This window comes from Pelecanus crispus, chromosome 3 (genome assembly GCF_030463565.1).
Source record: "Pelecanus crispus isolate bPelCri1 chromosome 3, bPelCri1.pri, whole genome shotgun sequence".
Lineage (NCBI taxonomy): Eukaryota > Metazoa > Chordata > Aves > Pelecaniformes > Pelecanidae > Pelecanus > Pelecanus crispus.
Genome location: NC_134645.1, coordinates 34113699 through 34128893, shown reverse-complemented (window position 1 = coordinate 34128893; position 15195 = coordinate 34113699). Strand labels below are relative to the sequence as shown.

Genomic DNA, 15195 nt, shown 5'->3' with positions numbered 1-15195 from the left:
AAAGCTAACAGCAGAAATGTTTAGATTTTCAAGCTGTTTTGAGTGTTAAACATATTAGATATTTGAGGAGACATTAGTTTGTGGCCTGATATTTATTATCACAAATGAAGGCGCACACCCAAAATATGAAGTGGCAAAACCACAGAAGTTTGACATACGGTTATCCCGGCTTCTGAAGTTTAGACATCTGTATAGCTGTTCAGCGAGAGCTGGCATCTCATTAGTGCAATACAAAAACATACTACAATGAATTTTGAGTTTATGAAGCAGCATAATAGTCTAATCTTGACATTGCTTTCTTTCTGCAGAGTTCAGTTACTTTCTGTGGAAAAATTACATCAGCACCCTTAAATCTACAGTTGTTCTCTAGTTTGATATCATGAGTCTCTGAGATCAAACTTTTGGAAAATAATCTAGTTTTTCTTAGAAACTACAACATCCTGAGGTGATTATTAAAAATTTCAAAATACTTTCAGAATACTTCTACAATACTTGGGTGTTTATGAGTTTTAGTTGTGTGTTTTTGAAAGAATGTTTTGATTAAAGCACTGAAGTGTCACTTGTGCATTTAAGAAAAATGTGGAATATATCAATATGGCTAAAAATATCTTGAGCTTCCTTTTCATTTAGAGCACATAGCAGTAGTTTTACGTATAGGTGGAGAGCATTTCTTGCCTTTTAAGAAGCATAATACTTAGATTTTTATGTATATTGGATAGTTTTTAATTTTGATACTGTACCTTGCCTTTGCCTTGTCCTTTGGTTGTGCCATATGCAGAAAAACTAGAATAACTTAAATTGGTAACCACTTCCAAAAGAGAAATAAACTCAAGACTCTTATGGCAGGTGGGAGCACTATATTTTAATTTTAGGCATTGGGCAGCTGATTTATTTCATAAGTTTTGTTTTAATCGACTAGCAATTCAAAAGAAGAGCTAAACCCTGTTTGGCCTAGACACCTTCCAGTCTCCCCTCTCAGCAGTGGGATCGGCTGCCCTACCCATCTGCCTACCTGCTTTTTCAGTAATGTTCTTCCTTTTCAATAGCTACCAGGAACAACCTTCGGTGCCTTTTCCCAGCCATCAGAGTGCTCGGTCTGTTTTGCCTGCTCCCAGGAATATTTCTGCTTAAGCAAAGCTGTGCTGCTGCCCTTCATTCCAGAGAGCATGAATCATCTCAACTTTGTATATTTCTGTACCTATCTATATAAAGCCAATAAGGATGGGGTGGTTCCAGTTTTGTTAGGCTTCAAGCCAACTCCAGAGTATGTAGAGTTTAATATTCTATGGATTGCATGCAAAGCAACAAAGTTTTGTTTAATAAGAGAAGGCACGGGGTCAGCTCTTCCCATGTATCACCCTCTGGTCTAATTTCTCTTCACATTAATTTTGTTAACCTTTTCAGCAAGGAAAGCATGAGTTGGCCTATGAAGGAAAAAAAAAAAAAAAAAAAAGACTGTCTTCTCCCTGCTTTTCTTCAGCCTGCTATTAGGGAAGCATTTTGGGAGTGGTGGTGGAATATCCTTGTTGTGCCTGATGCTACTGCACCACAGCGACTTTCTTCCCTGCTAAAACACGGAGGGAAGAGCTCCCACTTCTGCAGCTGTGAGGCAGGTTCTCCTGGGTTCACAAGTTGAGCAGAACAAAAGAGCTGGAAGCTGCTGCCTGGGGCCCCTGTCACTTCCTAGTGGAGATAAGGCTTTTTTTTGTATGTTTTGTTTTAAAGAGAAAAATTAATTGTTTGGAGGCCATAAAAGTGTTTTGACTATCTGATGCTTCCAGAAGAAGGTGGTCTGTAAAGCCGCATCTGTTCAGAGCTGGCTCAGGAGCTGTCTCCAGGGAGGAAGGCAGAAGTCATCTGGCACACAGGACTCTGCACAACTTAAAATGACAAACTCCTCATTCTTATGAAATGAGTCCTGGCATAGTTAATATCCACACAGAGCAGTCATCAATGTTGTTCACTTCCAGCCCCTGCAAATTGCTCAATGATTTCTTCAAGACTTGCTGAGGTAAGGAGTAAGAGGGCCAGGAGGCGGCTTAAAGTAGTGAAGACTCTTAGGATCTTGTTAAATAGATAGGATCCTAGTGCTAAATAAGACGTTAACCTTCGACTCCAGGACCTCAGTGGCAGACACTGGAGACCGGACAAGTTCTTGGTTAACAGATGGTGGAAGACTGTGGATTTCATTTACTGTTATTCTAAAGCAGTGGCTTTTAACCTCTTGTCAGTATGTAAACCTCAAAGGTTTCACCTCTGTAGGATCTAGCAGATAAGGGCTTTTCCTTAATCATTCTTTTTCAGACTGATAGGGATGGCTGATATTTCTTAGACAAAGCATTTTGTTTTCAAATGCATCTTTTTAATTGCTTTTCTGTCTTAGGGGACATGTTGAAATAAAACTCCAGTCAAACCGAATAGCTTCAACACCAAAGATGCTTGTGTTTGTGTAATTCTTCATGCTTTAAAATTATTTCCTTTTGTTTAAAACCATGTGTTTGTCAGATATCAAATTGTAAAATGAATTAGGACACTTTCATCAAGCCTTCAGATATGACCTAATGAGCACAAATGGCTTCCAAGAGGCACTTTGGAAGGTGATTTTAGGAATACTCATAAAAAGCATTATTTCTTCATGGTGCCTCAGTTGTTTCAATAGCCCGTTCTCTCATGCCAGTGTGTGAACTTTTTGAGCATTATTTTGCAACATTTTCTTAGTGTTTCTTAATTCTGTTTTCAGCATATGTGGTGTTAACTGTGAACTGCTAACCAGGATCAGACTTGCACTGAGGTTTGATACCACTAGGATTTCCTAGAGACATAAATGTTCTCAGAAGTGACTAAATAATTAATAGGATAGTTCACTTAAAAGATACACTGGTTACCCTTTTTATCAGAAACTTAATGCATAGTCTAGAAATGGTTAAATATGCAACCTGCTGATGTTATGTACTAGTCAGGTCTTTAAGTAATGTCTATTATAGGCACGTATGATCACAAGTAGAAGGTAACAGAGGGTTGTTTGACATAGTTTTAAATCCTGTTTGAATACTGAAGTACTTAAAGATTCCACCAGCTATTCATGAGCCCTTTATAAACTGCATTATGAATGTAATCTTGGAGGTTATGACTGAGAGCCCTTGGCTATTCAATCACTTTGTTGCTTTTAACTTTGTTTTTCTATCCCAGTTAAGAAGGACATTCCCATTCTTGTTCAGAACGGAAATACATTTAAGTGTTACTTCATCCAAGCAAAATGGTAGTGAAAAGCTTTCTTGGTTATGTGGATGTTTGGCTTTGATTACTATTTTGAATATTTACTGCATTGACTTTCAGGCTGTGTACGGTTTATCTAAAGAGGATTTTCTTTGTCTTTCAAGTGATCCATAAATTGCAAAGGTTGTGGGCAGTGATGTATTGGAAGAGTAGGAAGTTGCAGGTAAAAATAGAGGTATCAACAGTCCTGGGCTTCATTTCCAGCTCTGGCACTGGCAGAAATTTCTAATGAGTATGCTTTTGAAACAGCTTTATACTTTACGTATCCTGTGTCCAGGGACAAATACTGGTGTGGATCCATTTCAGGAAGGGTGCCTGAAGTCAGGCAGCTGATTGAAAACTGTTGCTAGAGGGCTGAGCATCTGAGCTTACTGCTCTTTATAATTGAGACTTTGACATACCTGCCCATTAACATCCATACAGTCACTGCCTTGCAGTGCTCCTTAGAGATGAAGGGCGATCAAAACCACACCGTTAGCCTTTCCACCACTGGGTAGGTCTGCCTCCTCATTTATAATCCCGATGAGTTTTGAAAGAGCTTAAGGTTCAGAAGTAAAGGATGATGCACAGCTACATGTTGGTAATGAGTGTGGTTTTGTGTACTGTTGGTTTTTAGGTGAGTGAAATACTTGACAGTACCTGCTGAAATCTTGTTACATGCTTATGAAAAAAAAAATTATTAGGAAAATTATAACGTTCTCAAGCGGGTGTCACTTCATGATAACAGAAAAAGGGTAAGAAAGACTTTTCAGAATCTTCAGGCAAGAGCCTCAATTTAAGGGCTCATTACTCTGCCGAAACAATGCATTAGACCTAAGTATAAATATACTTCCAGTTAGAACTTTGATCAAACAAATCTAGCTTGGGGGGATGATATACTGACATTCATTCTTGCAGACTGTGTTAGCAAAGGGACCAGTCAGGCCTTGCAAGATGTTGAACACCTTTCTGATGTTGTACAGGTGCAATCAGCAGGTCAGATCAGGATTGCCAGTGCCACTGCTGTTCTCTCCATCTGCTATGTTAGTTACTTTTATTCCCTTTTTTTTTTTAACTGCTGGAGCATTCTTTTATTTTAAGTTTTTGTGTCATTGCCCAGAATTTAAGTGGAAGTGAAATACATTTTTTGTAAAGAAGATAGTTCAAGCAAGAAGGGAAATGAATTACTTGTGTGTCTTTCTATAATGTCAATATTATGCTTTCCAGAGATAGACCATTGTCTTTGGTTCTCATTCACTTCAGTTACTGTTGCTGGGCCATCTGCCTTGTGACAAATTAATTTCTCTTTATTTCTTACACGACTGGAGTGATGGGTCTGTGGACTCAGGTACTTTGTGAGATGGTACTGGGTCTGACATCTGCGTTGTCAGCCAGTGTGTAGGCTTTTCTAAGCTCTGACTTGCCTGTTAATGAGGTAGATGTTCAAATGACACTTAATTTGTGAGAGTAGGCATTTCAGCTGTCAGTCTCTATCTGTGATGGAGAAATTTAGAAGTTAATGTCCAAAGTACAGATTGGGCTTTGGTATGTTTAATGAAGATAGTTCTCCTGTTCTTGGTATCTGTGTTCTTAAACTTTGTTTGCAGAATACCTTTCTCTTTTTCTAGAAAATACAGGCCTCTTAAATTTGTGGAAAAACACAGCAATTCTTTTGATCTTCCTTATGCTTTTAAAGATCTTTGTCCTTAAACCACGGTCCCCCTTGGATGATAGGGGAAGTGCTCTCAGGTTCTCCTTCTGCAGAACACTTCACCGAGCACACTCGCAATGCAAACCACCCAGCTGGGGGATCACCTGTGCTGTTAGAGGCTCCCTTTTAAAAAGGGGTGTTGCACAAACTCTTCCTCGTGATGTGTGCAGCCGGACGGGGCACCACACTCAGCCCCAGGCTGGGCCTGGGGGATGTGCAGGTGGTGCTGCTCCTCAGCTTCCCAAGTGCAGCCCAGACGCAAGCCAGTGGCTTGTTCTAGGTCTGGCTCTAAAATAATCTAGATCTGGCTCAAAATTATCCCTGTCACAGAATCAAAAAGCATTTAATTATGACTAAGCGTAAAATTTCTCCTTATATTCTCAGTCATGTGCCGAGCAGTGTTCCGACTCTGCATGGACAAGCTAAGGATGCCCATTCTTCCAGCATTCAGTACCTTTGTACAGAGCAGCCTTTGGGATAATATAAATATATGGGCTTTACATAAAGTTCTGCTATAGGGAGACGAATCCCAGCTGAACTGAAATGGATCTTTCTGTTCTATTTCTAGACTGAGTCACCAAGCTCAAACCATCTCACTTGAAGGGTGTAGTTCAATCAGCTGCTCAAGAATACTTTCATTGATTTCAGTAGCCAGGCATAAGAATGGGTTTAAAAATGTGTAAGGCTGGGAGGAGAAGTGGGAGTGGCAATACAAAGACCTTCTCCAGAGCTAGTTTTGTGAGTGCAGCACAAAACCTTAATATTGCATGAGTGGTTTTTTTTCCTGAGGTAATATAAAGCAATGCATTGCTTTCTCCAAACTCGCTAGATCATCTTGAACATGTGTTGCTTAAAAGCCTTTAGGAAAAACATTTATGAAGCTGTATTAGCTAATTAGAGCTTTTCTTCTGTGCAGACTGTACCAGCAGCTTGTGAAGGAGATGGGACTCCAGACCCAAGGCTGTTTGTTTTTTGTAGCCGCAGAATATGACTTCGAATACTGCGTCACTGGCTGGTCCATTGTTGAAGTTGCTGCCAATTAATCTTGCTCTGTATGTAATCTTCTTAAGTCTTCCCCAGTGCAATCTGAGTGCATATTCTAACTCAAGTTACATAATTTTAATTTGCTGAATAAACTCCTGTAGATGCTTTGTTAGGAATACATATTTATGGATATCATTTGTGTGTTACTTAATGAGGTATAACCCAAATCATCACTGAGCAGTTCAGAAATAGAATGCAACAGCTGTATTACTGAGAAAAAGATGCAGGTCAGGAGTTCAAACATTGAGATTAAAAAGATGAGTTTTACTCTACTGTCTTTACTTTGTCATTCTTGCTATAAGTAGATGTCAAGACCCTCTGGTATATAAACCACTGTGCTTATATTTCTCCCTTCTTTTAAAATTATTTTTAGTTAGTGAATCTGATCATTTTCCTCTGCTGATATTCAAGTCTTACTGACTTTAGTGGAAACAGGATTTCCTGTGGTGATTAAAACCACAGGTGCTAGGATTAAGGAAGGCCTTTTTTTTGGTGGTACATAGACTAAAACTGGAATGATACAGAGAAGATTAGTGTGGCATCCTCAGGGCTGACAGGCAGATTTGGAAGAGCACATGAGGGGATCAAACTCTGGGAGGTGTAACCATGGGGGAACTTCTGTGGCATTCACAAAATTTTTATCAAGACTTCAGTCTTAACTGGTTTAAAGATGGGAATTGTCTGTTGGAAGCAGAAACCTCTTTGGATGCAGCACTGATGTGTGCAGCCATTATAGAAAATGTATATTTTTAGGATAGGCAGTTTAGACCATTGATCGTTGCATTGCTTTCCTAGACACCCTGATGTCCAGCTGTGGTTTTTGGAGAGGGAGGGCAACTTTACTACAGGGAAGCTGTTTTCTGGGTTGTCAAATCCAAGCTGTGTAAGATGTGGATAATAACCCTAGCACTGAAATACAGACCAACGGTCACATTCCTTTCTGTTTCCTTTTTCCTCTTATACATAAGACTGTTTTTTTGGGGAGGGGTGTTATTCTAAGGGACAGCTATAATATCTCAGCACCTCCTGAACATTCCCCTTTTTTCCTCAAATTTTAGTCATTCTGGCTTGAGGTGTCTTGGGATTGGGATCCTGTCTAAAGTTGGGGTTTTTTGGGGGGGTGGGGTGTTGGTTTAGTGGGTTTTTTTTGGTAATTGCATTCTAGATGTTTTTTAATAAGGTCCTGTGTCGACGTTACAGCTTGCTGTAATGCTGTGTTCTTACTTGATGGTGGAGGTGGTGCCATTCCATAAGATCACAGAGGTGACACATGAATGGCTTTTTAGAGCAGATCCTGTTGACTGCTCTCTTGTGATTGTTTCCACTGAAGTTGTTGAATCTATTTGTAGGAACGAGAACTTTTTTCTTATATATAGATGTGTGTGCGTATAAAAAATGTATTTATAAAATACATAAAAACATGTGTGTGTATCTATAAATATATATTAAAAAAACTATTTAAAAAGTTCTCATTTCCACTATATGTAATATATTCGTTCATATATATTTAAAAAAAAAAAGTCCTCGTTCCTACAAATAGGTTCTCTCTCTATATATATATCAGAAACATACCTTTGATTTGCAAGTTGACAAGTAGTTACATATGTATATGTATATATGGATAGCAGTCTTGCGTGTCAAACAGCATGTTCTATAAAGTAGCCTTTATCTTCTGGAACATGAGCGTTGCAGGAGCGGGCTGTGGTTGTGTGAAATGCAATCCTAGGGGCAATGGGGCTGCTTGTATTAGTAAGGTCAGCAGGATTTGCTCTCAAATTCATCCAGGCATTACTGCGCACACTAATGAAATGTGCAGCACAGAAGTATGGACTTCTACTTCAGTAAGGATAATAAACAGTAAAATCTAAGGTTTTATTATGGTATATATTACAATTTTCCATTATTTGTCATCTCCTCTTCGCCTCACCTTTATTAGGTGCCACCTCAGCCCTACGAGTTGAACCTTCGTACACGTATTTTTATAAAAAGGAGAATTCAAAAGTTTTTTCCTTAGCACCCTGCATCAGAATAACTGAGATTCTACACAACCACAGTTACGGCTGCAGATTTCTGTGCGTGCCACAAAGAATTAATTGTGCAATCATCCTGCACTCGTCATCAGTGTAGGAGTTTACAAAAGTCACCTCTTAACTTTTAAAAGTTATTCCTCTTCCAACAATGTTCTTTAGTTCGTGAAATGTGGCCAGCCACCTTACTTAATGACCCGGTCGTCAGCAGTTTTAGAAAGATTATTGCCTTTGTATTTCACACAGCACATTTGCGTATAACCAAAACAATCTAAAAAGAAACCACAAATTGTAAAATCCTGACCACGTAATTTTTAAGTTAATAGGAAACATGAAACCTTTAAGTTTCGTGAAGTAACTTTCCAGGTGTCCCTGTTTTTCTAATAAACAGTTACTGTTTATTAAAAAAAAAGAAGAATCAATATATAAAAAGACAGTATTGTATTGAATTAAAAGCTCCAAAACAGATAAGTTCTGTTCTTTCCCTGTATGCACGCTAAGGGCCCATTCCTGCTTTTTGAGTTACAAAGCTCCCACTGGCAGCAGCCCCACAGGGTAAGTCCGTTTCATAACGGCACAGGCAACAGGTAAGTGTAAGCTGAGTTAAACTTTAGTGTCTGATAATCCCAGCAGCTTTTGAAACTAACAGGAAATCATTAAATAAAAACTATTTTGGAATGAATAAAAAATAAAAAGCTTTCCAGGCTAAAATACAAAGCCATCACTGGGATGATTTTGACAGACGTATCAGTCCTGAAAATTAAAGGTAGAATGTGGGAGCCGGATTATTAGTGCAGAAGGGCATGCAGTTATTGAATTCTGATGATACTACTCTTTAGCCAGCTTTGTAGGGTGCACACAGTTTGGCTCTGTCATTTCTGACAATTTTTGACTGCCTCTTCTGTGTGTTGCTCACTTTAGCGAGGTAGAAATGGCACCTGTTTACAGTCTAGTTTGCAGGACTTTTATGGGGAAAAAAACCAGCTTACATGTGCAGGGGAGAGATTTTAGAAATATGATCAGGTATATCATGATCATGATGTGTAAGTTCTAGATGTTTTCCATTTACAAAATGGAAGGTTAGTGTTTATGAAGTCAATGTGTATTTGAACGATTTGGCTAGCAGGTAGGTGTCCCTTCCTGGGGCAAACCGGAGCAGCTCAGGCATGTGTGATGGGCCTTCTGCAGCTGTTGGGGATTTAGCTCAAGTGGCCAGGGCATTTGGAATGGAGAAGCCAAAGCCCAGTCTGCTGCTGCGCCTGGGAAGTTCTGCCTGGCAAAAACATCACCATGGTAATACCAGAAAGTTGTAGGGAATCAAGCTTTGTTGCAGTGGTGAGGCAAAGCGGAGACCTGCACCTGAGTAAGCCTGACACCCTATGTCAGGCTAAAAGGGTCAGAAGAGAAGCAAATGGGTCGTCTCAAATGAGAACAAAGCCAAGATTTATTTTAATGCTTTTTTTTTTTTTTTTTTTTTTTTTCCCCCCCCTAGCTGGTCTGAAAGACTCTGTGGAAACATTGCCAAATCAGAAGGAATCTCAGCAACTTTCAAAATCTAGTCGGACTGGTTTACTGTCAGCCTGGCTGGATCTCTGGCGGCTTATGTGGAGGGCTCCTCTGGAGCTTGGACCTCCAGCACCGGCGGCTGTGTGGCCAGCCTGGCCGGCCAGGCACCGAGCACAGGGGGGTTTGACAGCCTCCAGTAGAGCATCTCTAAGGCTCCAGGATATGTGAAAGACACTGCAAAGTTTGGGTTTTTTTTTCCCTCCAAATTGGAATAAAAATAAACTTGCAAGAATCAAAGCACTTTGCTCTCTGGCAGGGCTGTATCTGCAGAGCTTGCCTGAGAGACGGTGGGAAGTTTCCTACGGGAGGAGGGCGTCGAGCACTGTCCCCGTGGCTGCTCTGAAGCCCCCGAGGCAAGCGGTGAGCAGTGCATTTACAGCAGCGAAGCGTTACAGGGCCGTAGATGCCGCGTAAAGAATTTCTCCATGGTTTCAGCTGTAGCTTTTGGAGGAAATAATTTAATAACCCTTTTCTTTAGAAGTATTTGCGGTTGAGGTACCTCGTGTAACAGAGCTGATTCCTCAGCTGGTTAGCAGCGGCAGCGGAGCTGTGAGATGTAACAGCTCGAGGAACTGTCCCCTTGGTTTTGTACAGGTGTGTTGCAGAAGTGAAACCAGCTGAGTCTACATGTTGAGCTTGCTTGTTTATTTGAGTAATTTTGGAAACACTGCCATTCCTGACACTGCAGCTGTGTTTTTGAGGTCAGTAGGAGCAGGACATTGACATATACAGCAGTAAAAGCGTGATGTTGTGGCAGAGACGTTTAATCTGGCCTTGCAGGAATTCATAGATTTAAGTGGAAAGCACCATTAACTCTTGCATCAGGAGGACGCAGTCTCGGTTGTGTCTGCAGTGCTGTACGTACACTTCAGTCTTTAAAAGTGCGTGGGTAAGTTTACTTTCAGAGTCTGTGTGTGTACACATACCTGTAAATAATACATTTTCTTAGCTCCTTCGTCTCTCGGAGACTCCCATCTTTGCTGGTACCCACAGCAGCACTAGGTTAGCCGGCTGCGTTGGTGCAAGGCTCCCCTGCAGCAGAGCCCTGCCAACGCAAACAGCGTGCAGCAGCTCTGTGCTGCCGGGCGCCTCCATCACCCCAGCACACAGCCACGGCTGCTCGGGGGAAGCAACTTTTCCTCGCAGACAGGCTGGAAAGGAAAAACTCACTTTTAAATGTGGGGCTGTCATTCTCGAGTTTCAGAAAACATTGGCAGAAAGAAGATGGTTCCCGAGACGTGGTCGGCTGGAGAAAGTCTTCGGTGGTGTTTGGCTGGTTTACATCTTGCATGATTCTCATTGCGCTTTCAGATAGATCCCAGTCATCCCATCTCACTTCTATTATGTGTGTTTACCTGTAAAACCGCAGGCAGTGGCCCAGCTGTGCTTCTGAATGCCTGTGGCTCTTCGAGTACCTCTTCTACATGTTTCTTCATCTCTGGAAACAAAGCAGAGGTTCCTCACAAACAGCCTTGTCCCACCTAGGAGGGTGTGATTGGAAACTCCTGGCAAGCAAAACCTGTGGCGATTTAATTCAGAAGGGAGTATCGGGCTAAAATGGGTGAGGGGAAAGAAAAAGGCTACTTGATCACTTTATAAAGTTAACGGTGATGTACAGGGGGGTGATAAATGGACTGGGAAAGAAGAGCTGTATGGCATAAATAGGATGCCTAGTAATTTCCCTAGGGCAGAGGGGGGCAGCTGTCCTCCTGAGGTCAAAGCGTGAGACGTTCCCCAATACACTCGTGCTGGAGCAGGCATGGACGGAGCCTGTGATGTTTGTTGCGGCCAAAAGAGGCAGCAGAAAAATTGAATTATAGGCGCAGCCTAAGCGTTCGGGGCTTGAGAGTTTCTGTCAAGTGCAGATGAGGATGCATTTACACGCTTCTGACAGGAGAGGAGACCTCGGAGAAGGAGCAAATCCTCCTCACCTCTCATCCCCTCCCTGCTCGGCGGGTAGCACCGATTACCAAGCGGCCTGGCAGCGGGGAGCGATGAGAATTGCCCAAGACACGCTTGGAAGTGAAACCTCGGCGCAAGGCGAGGGGCAGCGCCCGGGCTGGGCACCTCCTGCTGCCGGTGCTGCCGCGGGCAGCCCCCAGCCCTCTGCCCCCGCAGCTTTTGACAGGAACGCATCCAAGGGGGTTGCGAGAGGCGCGTAGTTCTGCCTCTAAAGCAGGGGTGCTGTCTGGCCGCGTTACTTTAATGATAGGTGCAAGAAACATTAAAGCCTTCCTTTTTTTTTTTTTAAAAAAAAAAAAAAAAAGTAAAAGTTAAAAGAAAGCCTGGCGGGAGTTGCTTTTTCTTCTCCGCTCCGGGCTGCCTCCCCTCTCCTGCCCGCCCCCCCCCGGGGGGTGAGGCAGGGCGGCGGGGAGGGCGGCCAGGCTGCGGCGAGTCCCTCGCCGGTTGCGCGGAGGGGAATAAATAGGCGGGCGGCGGCGCGGCCGGCGGAGCCCTCCGCTCCCCGCAGCCCCTCCACGTCACTTCGCGGCGAGGCGAGCACGTGGGGCGGGGAGACCTTATAAATCTCCCTCTCCCTGCGCGGCCGTGATGTTATCTGCTGGCACCCGTCCCCTCCTCGCAGGGAGAGCCGAGGGGCCGGGGGCGGCGGGCGGGGGGCGCCGGGCGGAGCGCTAGATCCGCCGGGAGCTGCGCGCCGCGCCGCCGGGGCCAGCCCCAGCCCCAGCCCCGCGGGGGGAGGCCGGGGGGAGAGCGGCGCTGCGCCGCGGCCAGCCCCGGGCGGCCGCTCCGCGCCTGCGATCCGCGGGAGGCCGTCGGGGCGGCGGCGCTGCCTCGCTGACTGCGGCGTGGGGTTGGCGTTTCGGAAGGAGGAGGAAGAGGAGGGAGCTGGAAAAAAGCTCTGCAGCGCGCAGCGGCCCGGGCGGGGGTGGGTCGGTGCATGCAGCGCGGGGCGCACGCAGCAGCCTGCGGGACGCGGCCGGACGGAGGATCATCGCCGCCGCCGCTCGCCGCCGCCGCCGGGGCAAGGCGCCGCCGCGGGGCCGCCGCCTGCCGCTCGGCCGGGCCGCGGGGGCCGGGGCTCGGCGCAGCCGGGCGCACACGTGCGCGCCTCTGCCGGCGCCGCCGCGGGGGCTGAGCGCCGCTGAGCGCCGCCGGGCGCGGGGCGGTGCCGCTGCCCGCCGGGAGCCGCCGGGCGCCGCGGGCGCGCGGCGGGGCTCGGCTCAGCGCCGGCAGCCTCCCCCCCGCCGGCCGCGGCAGCGCCCTTTAATACCCATCGCTGCTTTTTCTCCCCCTCCTTTTTTTTTTTTCTTTTTCTTCCCCCCCCCTTAAGTTTTTTGTTTCCCAGCCTGCTCCGCCGGCGCGCTGGGAACAGTCTCTCTGCCATTTACTTGATTCGCAGGTTTGTTTATCTGTTTGGGGGTTGTTTGTTTTTTTTTTTTTCTTCCTCCCCTTCTTTTGCTGGCCGGCTCACTCCACCCCCGAATTTTATCTAGTTGTAGCAACTTGCCGCTTTTTTTTTTTTTTTTTTTTCCCTCCCCCTATTATTACTGGTATTTTTTTCACTGACGCCTCCCGTGCGTTTTTCGATTGCAAGTCGTCCTTGCAGTCCGGTTTTTAACTGCATTTTGTCTGCAGATCCTCCCTTTGTTTGCACACATCCCCTTTTTATTTTTTAATTTTTTCCCGTTGTTGTTGTTCGTTGTTAAAGTCACTCTTTTTTTGGGGGGCGCTGTATTTAAACACTTAAAATGCACTGCTATCTCCTGAGCGTGTTTCTCACCGTGGATCTGGCCACCGTGGCTTTCAGCCTCTCTACCTGCAGCACCCTCGACATGGATCAGTTTATGCGCAAGAGGATCGAGGCGATCCGGGGGCAGATCTTGAGCAAACTGAAGCTCACCAGCCCCCCGGACGAGTACCCCGAGCCCGAGGAGGTGCCCCCGGAGGTCATCTCCATCTACAACAGCACCAGGGACCTGCTGCAAGAGAAAGCCAACCACAGAGCCGCCACTTGCGAAAGGGAGAGGAGCGACGAGGAGTATTATGCCAAAGAAGTTTACAAAATAGACATGCAGCCTTTTTACCCTGAAAGTAAGTCCTTTGTGTTTTGTGCATGTGTGTGTAATTTCGCCCCCGAGGCTTGGCAGTGCCCAGCACCTTCAAATACCAGCCCCATGCATCATCATCTGCCGCCTTTGCTCTTATCCTCAGCATCTCTCAGGTGGTGGCTTCTAGGGTATCATTTAGGTGGCGGGGTATACGTATGCCTGGGTGGGTGGGTGGGTGGGTGGGTGTCAGCTGTCCCCCCAGACTCCCGAGGTTTCCGATCCCCTTTGAAGTCGCCCGGGAGTCCCTAAAGGTGCCTCTGCTTTCCACCAGCAGGTACCTGAGCAAAGTTCCCCCCTTGCCCAGGATCCCGCTCCCTCCCCAGCACTGGGTCTAGCTCCCCCGCAGCCCCGTGTGCAGCCTCCAAAACGAGCCAATATCTTTCCACTGCTGTTGTTTCCCTTGGAGTGTCTGGATTGGGCAGGTTTCCATCTCTCCATAACTGAAAAGGAGGTCTTTTTAAAAAAAAAAAAAAAAAAAAGTCACCGGCTGCTTTTCTGTCCGCGCCCCTCCAGAACATTGTCCCGCAGACCGCTATTCAGATTGGTGCTCCGAGAGGACAGAGGCATAGACATCCTCCCTCCTCTTCCCACTTTAATTGGCCTCCCGTTTCAGTTCATGGGTGCTTTCATTTCAGGTACAGAAAAAGTTTTCCCTTCTGGGTAGCCTCGGTTCTTGGAACCTGTCTCAGCCCGTCTGCCTTTTGCTGTTTTTAACGACCTTCTGGTGATCCACGCCACGTTTTGCACAAAAAAAAAAAAAAAACCCCAAAAAACCACCAGGGTACAAATGCTCTGTGCTGACCAAATCCACTTAGAATGATTAATAATCACAATGACGTGCCTTTTTGTTTTGGTAGTGAAGCTTAAGTGTATAGCAAAAAAAAAAAAAAGAAAGAAAAAGCACCGCATTCCCTTAAAAGAATCTAGATCATCATCATACCGAGGAAAGTGAAATACCAGAAGCAGAAAATAACTTCACCGTTCACATATCCAAAACCTAGTCCCTACTCTTTTCATTTAGCTCGCTTTTCTCTCGCTACCCTCCCCCGCCACTTGATGCCCTATATACTTGCTGTCTGTTTTTGAAAAGCACATGCCTCTTGCTTAAATAGATAATGCAGCCATGTTGGTAACTTTATCCTAGAGTTTCTAATTGCATTTTCCCCTTATTTATTTTTAGTTTAGCAAGTTGTAGCTCTGGGGCTTGCTCCGTCTTGCATGTGATAGTCCTAGGATGCCAGCCAAGGTATCTGAACCCCGCGCTCGGTGCAGCTGCCTCCCTTTCTTCCTTTATTCTTAAATGACAGCATCAGGTACAGGACATCCTGGCAGTCAGAGCCATTTTATTATTGTAATTATGGCACCATCCATAATAGCCATGATAAATACACTCCACCCTTGTTACACTTGGGGAAGAAATACTTTTTTTTTTTTTTCCCCCCAAATGTGTATTTGGAGCCAAGTGGGTATGAGCAGAGAGGTTCCGTATAACTCATAGCTATAGCGAGAACACAGAAATCAT

General features: G+C 44.9%; 1 protein-coding gene across 2 annotated transcripts in view; it reads left to right on the top strand.

Annotated features, from left to right (window-relative positions):
* Positions 1 to 13313: 13313 nt before the first annotated feature.
* Positions 13314 to 15195, top strand: part of TGFB2 (transforming growth factor beta 2) — a 65849-nt gene continuing 63967 nt past the window's right edge. The window contains exon 1 of one of the 2 annotated variants that reach the window (XM_075707570.1): positions 13314 to 13656. In XM_075707570.1, coding sequence (XP_075563685.1) covers positions 13314 to 13656 — 343 coding nt within the window. Of the gene's footprint in view, positions 13661 to 15195 lie in introns of both variants that reach the window. The other variant, XM_075707571.1, reaches the window with a different exon arrangement.